At 41.5% G+C, this 9,725-nt stretch overlaps 1 protein-coding gene across 1 annotated transcript in view; it reads left to right on the forward strand.

The window, feature by feature from the left end:
* Positions 1 to 4,476, forward strand: part of ABHD17C (abhydrolase domain containing 17C, depalmitoylase) — a 30,212-nt gene extending 25,736 nt beyond the window's left edge. The window contains exon 3 of the mRNA XM_074837427.1: positions 2,969 to 4,476. Within this exon, the coding sequence (XP_074693528.1) occupies positions 2,969 to 3,188 (220 nt within the window). The 3' untranslated portion in view covers positions 3,189 to 4,476. The remainder of the gene's footprint in view (positions 1 to 2,968) is intronic.
* The last annotated feature ends 5,249 nt before the right edge of the window (positions 4,477 to 9,725 follow it).

A 9,725-nucleotide genomic window follows, 5' to 3' on the forward strand; every position in this document is an offset into this window, starting at 1 on the left:
AACAGACCTAAATTAGAGTATCCAAGTATTTGGGAATAGTAGAGGTCCTGGGAATAGCAGATGTTCTAGAAATCTTTTAAAACTTCTCATTTTACCCGGTTTAAATTATGGGAGAATATGAGAAGGGAAGCCAGTCTCTTTATAGCAGTGTGTATAGACCTGGGGGCTGTGAGGGGACACACAGATAAAAAGCTAAATGGTGTGTGGAAGGGAGAAGGCAGCAGAAACTCACTGGAGTCTTGTGCAAAGCTTGGCTTTGCTTCAGAAGATCATGTTTGCAATAGGTGTAGTAGGGGATATTCATAGCATTTGTTATGTTTACTTTATTTTGGTTACAACAGATTAAAATTAGAAGGTGGGGGAGGCCATAGATATAAATCTGTATGCCAAAAGAGCTAGAAGTAATAGTGAGCAAGTGACCAAGTAATAGTGCCTCTCACAGTATCTATGTCCAGTCCCCATGTTTAGAATTCGTCTGAATAGGTTATTAATTAAATAATTAAATTGTTGAAGGGGCAGTCAGAATTTGAAACACATACCTCAACTCATTCATCATCCTCAAACCTGAAATCAAATATTTACAGATACTTCTCCAAGAGGGAGAAAACAAAGCCTTAAAAATAGCTCTGATTACAAAAGTAACTGTGATTAGCTGATACCAGCCAAATCAAATAACAGTTTAAAAAAGAAAAAGTGGGAGGGGGGGAACAGTGACAACAGATGTACTGTAGAACTTGAGTATTTTGTTCTTACCCTACTGAGCTGTTCATTGCTGTCAGTCTGACTTCACTTCTACTGTAAGCAGTGAAAATAAACAGCAGTGCACTTTTATGAATGTGTGCAGTTCAACTGTCTGTCTTCACGGTGGGAAACAAAATAGTTCTGTGTGCACCCACGGTGAATTGCTATTATGTGCATTTTATGTTGGGACGCCATGCGAATTTGGTCTCTGTAGATTTTTCTAGCTGCAGAGCGGTGTGGCTAAGAATACTAAGTAAGTCTAATGTGCAGTTTAAATACTGCCTTATGAGTCGCTGAGTTGGCAATGGGACGCTTTCCAATTTTCTGCAAAATACAAATATTATCTAGCTTAATGGTCTGTGAATATATGTGAAAAAATAGTTTCATTATCTGAATACTGAAGCAAAAGGGGTTTCCTGGTGTCCTACAATAAATGAGAACTTAGTATCTAGCCACTAAAATTATGTATAAACATCTCTGTAGCTGTATGTAGCTGACATGTTTGTCACATTGTGGAACTCGGGGACAGACCCTTCATGGGCTTAAGACTTCAGTTTATATAGCATGTTGATTATAAAGTATTTCCATTTGGCTATGATACTAATTTGGGGGTGAAAATTATTGAAAAAAGAAATCTGCATTATTCCAATGTCTCTCTTATGTTCTCGGGATATTTTTCTGTATTCAGCATAGCTGCACACAACTCAAGTTCCAGACAGGAAAAGCAAAATAGACTGCATTTTAATTTTAAATAACACTTTTCCTCTTTATATGACATGAAGCCTGTTTTTTTGGAGAAGTATTGAGACGGAGACAGAAATGTGTTTACACTCAGCTGTTTACTGGAATACCAATGACGGTTCTGTAGAATACTAAATGCTGAGGTTTATATGTGTGAGGTTTAGTGCCTCAGTCTACATCTTAATTTTTAATTAACTTTATATTTTCATAAAGCTTCTTTAAACCTGTTTTTAAGTCAGTGTATGTTGGCATCTGCATTTTTTAATAATTTTAAGCAGTCTTGATCACTTTTAAAATCTCTGGTCTTACCAAAATTGCATGCTTTCTTGTTCTTCAGGAGCAGGAATATCCAAACACCTTTTATTAGATAGCGTAAAGAAATAGACTTGTCCTTCTGTTAAATCAAATATTACTGATACTAATTTTTCCACCCACTTCATCCCATACTCTGCATAATGTCCTGAGCCAATTCTTCCATTTGTTGATATAAGTAGAGCTGGTAGGAAGCTGAGAGTTCATTAGCACTTGGTGTCTATATACTGATTTGGAATTACTGGTAAGTAGCAACATGAAATGGCTGTCTGGAAATAAAAGCTGGTGCCTGCATGAAGACAGTCAAAGAAAGCTGCTGTTTACCACTTTGAAGTTCATGTGCTACCAGTATGCTTTATAACTGGGGTTTTCTGGCCTGAACTCTTAGGTGTGAAGGTACCTTTGTCACTCTTCCCTTTCCTCTGAACCCACTTTCCTGTGGGAGGTGGTCACTAGCTCTATTGGTCTGCTAAGTGTAGCTGGAACAAAAGGAAAAAAGTTTACTTCGAGGCCACTTTGCAGTCAGAGCTGGCAAAGAAGTTGGTTGTGTGAAGTAAAATCCTGTGTGAGTTTCTCTCAGTTAGTTAAATGTCCTGGTGTAACACTGTTCTCCCACAGTTTTCTCTTTCATCATTTGAACTTAAACAATCAGTACAAAGAACAGATTGTTTTTCTTTAGTTGAATTTGCCTAATTTGGGGGTTTAAAAACAGGCTCAAACCTCATGCGACGAGGCTTTTTTATACTGAAGTCTTATGACTGGAATGTAGTTCATTAGTTCCTAATCTGTTAAATTGGAAGGTGATAATGTGTAATGTGAAGAGTCCACACTGGCAGCATGTCACATGGAAGCTTACTTGCCTCTCAATGGTTTTTGTGATAGACACACTCACAGTTTTGGGGTTTTTTTTGTGCCAAACTTTATTTGTGTGCTGCCCATCTGAGCTTCTTGTCATTAGAACTGGTGGGATGATGGTGATGGCAGTGCAGGCTCCTGTATACATTTGGGGAGTGAGCCTTGTTCCGTATCACTTGAGCACAATTCCAGTGTGTTGCAGCCCTTTAAAAACATGCAGTGGTAACTGGATCATGTCTCAATAGTTAAGCTTGCTTTCTTTAATGGTATGAAAGTTAAAGCCCCATACTGAGCTGTGCTTTTCTTTTCTATCCCCCAGCATTGACAAGATATCTAAAGTAACCTCTCCTGTGTTGGTAATCCATGGTACCGAAGATGAGGTAATCGATTTCTCCCACGGCCTGGCCATGTACGAGCGATGTCCACGAGCAGTAGAGCCCCTCTGGGTGGAAGGGGCTGGGCATAATGACATAGAGCTTTATGCACAATACTTAGAAAGACTAAAACAGTTCATATCTCATGAACTTCCCAACTCCTGAAGAAGCCTACCTGATTTTACCTCAGTTACTGTGAACGGAAGAAATTACCTGGTTTTGCACATGCTTTAACTGGATAGCTGTAATAGCTTTATACTATGAAGAAATACCCTGTCTTTAGGGTGTTCTAATCAAACATCTGATGAAATTTGTCTTTTATATCTGGAAATTATTCTACTAATGCACACAAATATGGTCAACTACTGTAATTCCAACAATTTTTAGCTTCGTTGCCCTGAAGGAAGTGGGAATACTAGCTGCTTATGGGGACACTTTTTACCTAGTGCTGTATTAATCGAAGATCAGTCTTCTCTGTCTCACTTCAGATCGTTTATAATTCTGTCCTACAAAGACTTTTTTTCCCAGTGTTCTCAGTGTGGAGAACACAACTGTTATGAGCTACAGCTTGTTCTGAACAATCACTCATGGGTTCAATCTAAGGGAGTACTTTCTCTGTAAAGTTTCTAGCTGTGGTATTGTAACTGGAAAGTTATTGTGATGAAGTTCCCCCTCCTCCCTTCTAGTGTTCTTTTGTTAACTTACTGATCTTCCCAAGTAAATTATTTAAATATACTTTTTCCTGAAAATAAGCAAACTACTATATGGGGCTAAACTCTGTAACAACCTCTTCATTACCTATATAAACATAACTGGAATATTCTTAAAGGAACTAGGGACAAAATCGCTTTTGTTTAAAAATAAATGTGTAAATTTACTACTAGAAAACTCATTTTAATATTCAGATGGTCTGAATAATAGCCATAACAGACATTTCCTTCTGTAAAGCATTCCTGTAGACTTTTTAAAAGTACTGTACATATTTGAATTTACATTGTGCATAGATTCTTAATTGGTAGTTTTAATTTAAGTCTAGTTACAATAAACTGCAAAATTCTGGTTTGTATATGATTGAATACATTTTGTTAAAATATGTTTTTATCCCTATATTATTTTGCTATTAAAGTTTTATAAAGTTTCCAGGACAAAAAAAATTTACACATTTATGTTTTGATGAATTTATGTAACTAAATTTTCATTGAGCTGATCTTTTTAGTTTAGAAGTAATTTGATTCTTTGACACTGGAATCGCACAGATTATGCATCAGAAATGCAAGACACTTAAAAATTGTTACACTACTAGCATAGGTCTAATTTTTCCAAATTTAAAGGCCTTAAATGTACTGTAAGCCTCAGATTGTTGTATAAATCGATCGCGATTGATTGCAGTTTGTGTCCTGTTGCTAGAATGCAACACAGTGATTGTAATGGAATAAAGGATGCATGGATTAGAGCTTGCTGAATTTTCGAATCTTATTTGGTGCATAATTTTCATGCACAAGGGAAGTGTAAAGTACAGATTACTTGATAGAGTAACTTGAATTTCATTATTTACTTCCTTCCTTTTGAGGAAAACTCTCCTAAAGTACAAAGCCACGTTTCCATGAAGCTTGGTATGTAAATCAAATGTAAAAGAGATTACTTTTAAATGGTGTTCAGCTGGTTTTAAGTAATGAAAAATCATGATTCATTGCCTAGAAGAAATGTTTGAACGTAGTTGTCATGAGTCCTTATAACAAGCCTGCAGTTAATTTTCACCACAGTAAGTGTGTCTATTGTTTTTGATTATTGACTTGGCCCTATTACTGTAAAAGGAGAAAAACTGGTATTTTCACTTACAGTGGGGGGAAATTAGGACACCCGTCCTGCTCCACGTCATCTGGATCCTTAGAATCTGGATCTGTGCATCTGTGGTGTCCAGTTGTGAGTTTTAAATTATCCAAGCAGCAGGGGCCCCAGCTGTTCTCTTGGTGACTCTTCCAACCAAAATTGGCAGGTTTTGCCTGATCATAATCTCAAGTTTGCCACTTCCCTCCTGTATTTTAAATAAATGTTCAGATACATGTCTCATTTTATTTATTTTGTACCTTCATAAATCTGCAGTGGATTTCCTTCCATTTCTACACATGTTCTTCCTGAGACTGTAGTCCTGTGGAAACAAAGCTGATACAGGTATTCAAGATAATAGTTGGAATTGTCAGCCTGTCCATATAGTGACTTGGGGAGTTTTTACATAATAAGGCAATATTTTTTGGATACCCACATTGAACTTTGTGCTGCTCCGAAAACTTCAGCCTACGCTGTCTCTTTTCTTCTCCCTTGTTAGCTACCCTTTTACTTCAGCAAACTGGTACTTTTAACCTTTTCCCTATAAACCTATTTTTTAAAAAAAATTATACTTTTCTAACTCCTGCAGTCATTTGCATTTGCTTTGCTTTGTGTCAGTATTCCTCTGTTAATGAGAACCCCAAATCTGACTTCAGCATTGTCTACCTGTCCCATGGTCTCTGCACATGCAGCCCAAGTTCACAGTATTCTGGCTGAACATGAATTTCCACGTGCACTGTCTTTTGTGTCCAAATCTCTGCCTAACTAATTCTCAGAGCTGCCTTGCTGTCCTGCTGGCTTCTGCATTGTCTCTTTTGCTTTGTGAAGTTCATCTGCATTTAACTAATACAAATGTTTTGCTGCTAATTAGAATGTTAATGACCTATCGGTGATCATCTTCCCTGTCCTTTAATTCAATAATTTCTTCACATGTTTGGTCCACTAAATAATTTTCCTTGTAGCCCTATTCCCATTCGATAGTTCTTAAATGGATTCTGAAATGTTTATGATTTTCTGACACATCCTTGACACAAAACAAATAGTAGTAGTGGTGAGTTCTTTATATTGTAAACTTCTATCAAAGGATCACTGTTTCAGGCATTTCAAAATACTGCTGCTGGTCAACATTAGAATAATTCGTTGAAAAAAACCTGTGACCAACTCATGAAACTATTTATAAGGCAGTGGATTTCAGGTCCCCATTTGTTTAAAGAAAAAAGTTTAGAACAGAATTTTTAAACGATGGGAAAGGGGATGATGTGAGGTTATGAAAGAGAAACTTTGGGCTAAAAAATAGTCTGTTCCAGCAAACTGCTAACATTCTCTCATTTAAATGTATAGTGTGGGCCTTTACAAGAACTTGTTATGTATATTTTAGAGCTACCAAGGTGTTACTGTAAAAATGGCTGGCTGTGCCTGGATAGATTATGCAACAGGACTTCCAAGGGTGTAAGTGATCACTAACATTTTTTTTCTTGATATGGATGCTCTATCCATTTTTTCCTGTGTGACTTACCATCTTTGTTCTTATGGTACAGCCATGTGTGATATACAGCTTTTTTTCAGGAAGGTAAGATGTGGCTCATCTGGTTTTCTGTCAGTAGTTGTCTGGTGTTTGTACTTTCAAAAAGACAGAGGAAAATATTTGTTACAACTTTAAAGGCAGCGTTTTCCAAGGAGTTTGATATGCATCCTTTTTTTTGTTTATGTAACTGTTACAAATTTAATTTCAGTTCACATGGAGACCTGTTACCTGTGTTGCCTCTGCTGCATTTTTCTTCCCCGTTCTTCCCTGTCATTCCTGTAACTCGTGGCAGCTGTGCTCTGGGTGCTGACCTGTAAATGCCCAAACCTGTATTTATGCTTAGTATTGTACACATCTTTTATAAACTCCGCATTTTATTTGCTTTTTCTAAATGATGCTGAACGCAGAAGGAGAGAACCAGTGCACTTCCTTCCTCTGGTTATTCGTTCAGCAGTAAACCTTGATGGTTCTCATTTGGAAAATGTTTTCTTCCCTAGGTCTGTTCTTGTGAATGTAAATTAATGATCTCGTTTAAGTCCATTTAACTTATTTGTATATATCCTTCTTTGTGGAACTCATCAGCCATTTTAGCTCTGAGATTTCTGTGTTGCAAATGCAGTCGTTGTGTGCTCCCAGCACTGGTTAAGGGTAGGGTGGCTCTTCGGTGGTGGGCACTCTGCTACTGGGAATGAGGCCAAGCACAGAAACTACCTGCTTAGTATTTATTGCTTTTCAAAGTCCAGCAGTAATTCTTAGATCAGACGGGTGTGAATTTCAAAGCGGGAAGTTGTATTTCAACTGTGCAATATTTGGTTCTCATAACTTTCCTACAACAGTCAAAAGCACAAGCTGGTCCTTACAGCAGGAGAGTGAGCACTACTCCTTTGACGCTTTGCCTCTGGCAGCGTCTGGTTTTGAAGCTGGGTTCCTGCAGCAGCTAAACTAATTTTGCAGGAGTCAGAGTAACATGCCTGCTGCCTTTAAAAAAAAAAAAAAAAAAACCAAACCAAAAAATCCCAAGAAGACCCCTACACCTTCAGCATAGTAATTGTAAATTGTCTTCTGGTCCCTGTAAAGGTTATCATGCTTTGTTCTGGCTTTCCTCGCTGCCCAGGGGTGGGCTGGGCTGGGAGCAGGCCCTTGCTTGCTAAGCAGAACCCCGGGTTGCTTTGCTTTTTTCTTTGCCAAACTAATTTAAAGATGAATGCAAGAACTTTTAAAAAAGCCATATTTAGCTTTTCATATATTTATTTGTTTTAAAGTATGTGATAAACTTGGTATTTTTCTGTAATCTGTCCAAAGGTACCAGAAAAGAAATTATGTGGAGGAAAGAAAATGGTATTAACCAAATATTCTTGAAGCTTATTTAAAATACCAATCCAACCAAAGGTTTTTATCGGGGGAGCGGGCAGGTTCTGGGCTGGGCCGCTCCGTCCCTTGGGCTTGGCTTTACCGGGAGCCCGCTGAACACAAAGGTGTGCTCGCTTTGCGGCTCTGCGTGGGACGGGGCTGAAGTTTTTCCACTTGGCAGAGCCCAGCACATCTCTGCCCCCCCCCCCCCCCCCCGCCCCCCGTGGGGCAGCGCTGGTAAAGTGCCGGCTGGCGGCAGCTCGACATAACCGGCCCTTGTGTCCGGGTGGGGGGAAGCCCGGGCCGAGCTGGGCTGGCCGCGGGGGAGCTGGGCTGGCCGCGGGGGAGCTGGGCTGGCCGCGGGGCTCCCGGGCACGGCCGGGCCCGCAGCAGCCGCCGGCGATGCCGCTCCGCCGGGCGCAGGCAGGTGAGGAGCCGCCGCGGGCGGGGGGAGCCGGGCGGGGATTGGGGGGGGGGGCTCTGCTGGGCCAACCCCTCTGTCTTGTGTTGCAGGTGTCCCCCCCCCTGCGTGGGGCGCCCCGGGCCCCCCGAGGAGCCCCACGGCCGCCCGGCTGCTGCTGCTCCCGCTGCTGGTGCTGGCGGGCGCCCGGCCCGGGGCGCAAGCGACGAACCTCCAGAGTCAGTAACGACACGGTGACGGTGTCCCCGAGAGTGCCGGGGGGGGGGGGGGGGGGGGGCAGTGCTGGCAGCGGGGAGGGAAAGAGGAGGAGGAGGAGGAGAGGGGAAGGCGGTGCTGCAGCCGTCGCGGGGCCGAGCCCCTCGGGGCGCGCCCGGGGCCCGGAGCGGGCCGCCCGCCGCGGCTATTTATGGACCGGGCCGGACTGAGAGGAGGAGGAGTGTGGCTGCCAGGGCTAGCCCTTGCTTTTATCTGGAGAAAAAACGGAAGGGAAACACGCCTGTGGCTTCCAGTTTGACTTCAAGACACAGATAGATGGCATGATTTGACTGTGGCTTTGGAGGTGACTGCATGCAGTGGGCCCTTAATGTATTTTCTCCTTTAGTTCCTCAGGCCTTTTTTTAGTTTAAGGGCTGCCTTTGAAGACTAGACATCGATCCAAAGTTTTCTTTATTCTAAATAACGTTTTACACAGCAGTTTATTCTAGGAAGCTTGCAGACCTACTTAAAGATTTAACACTGCTTAGATTTCAAGTCGCTCCGCTGCAGCGGTGCCATTAGGTGTGCTCAGGGATGCTTTGGCTCTGCCCTGAAGCCCTTTCCCTCTGGCTCAGACCGGCACCAGTGGTTCGTCCAGTCTTCCTCTGCAGGGACCATCCACCCCCCAACACATCTGCACAGGTAGAGAGGGTAATGTAGAGCCCATATTACTGGGGTCCTCCTGGAGCTGGGTCCTCCTTGTTCCTCCCGCGGATCTCACCCAAAGCAGCTTGCTCCCCTCCGTGTCAGCCCACCAGTAAATCAGTGGAAGAGCTCCTTGATCAATCAGGGGTCTTACGAGTAGGGTTCTTGCAATGGCTATCGGTTGCTCTGAATGAAAGACGCAGTAAAGATGCAAAATGCTGCTTGCACTATGACATATTCCTGAGTTATCCGCTGCCATCTAGTCCTAGCAGTCATATTTTGCGGTTTCTAAGTAATACAACGTTCTATTTCAGGGATGAATTACAGCCATAAATGTGCATTTTGTTATGTAAAATTCTAACATAATAGTAGAATACTGAACTAATACAATTACAATATGCAAGGGTTCCCCTGGACTGTAAATTACAACTACCTGAAGTTGATAATCTTGAATTAAATTAAAAAAACATACCTGAAGCTTCTCAAACATGCTGGACTGGGATCCACCTCTAGGAAATAGAAGAACATTCTTAAAAATCTTGTTCTCTGTTTAGAAATGAAAGGGAGGGCTTCAGGCACATTCCAGGGCTCCCAGGACGTGACCTCCAGCCTTCAGCAGTATGCCGTATGCTACAACATTCACTATTTCAAATACTTTTGGCATGATCCAATTAAGTTT

Source organism: Strix aluco, chromosome 12, assembly GCF_031877795.1.
Source record: "Strix aluco isolate bStrAlu1 chromosome 12, bStrAlu1.hap1, whole genome shotgun sequence".
In the NCBI taxonomy this organism is placed as follows: Eukaryota; Metazoa; Chordata; class Aves; order Strigiformes; family Strigidae; genus Strix; species Strix aluco.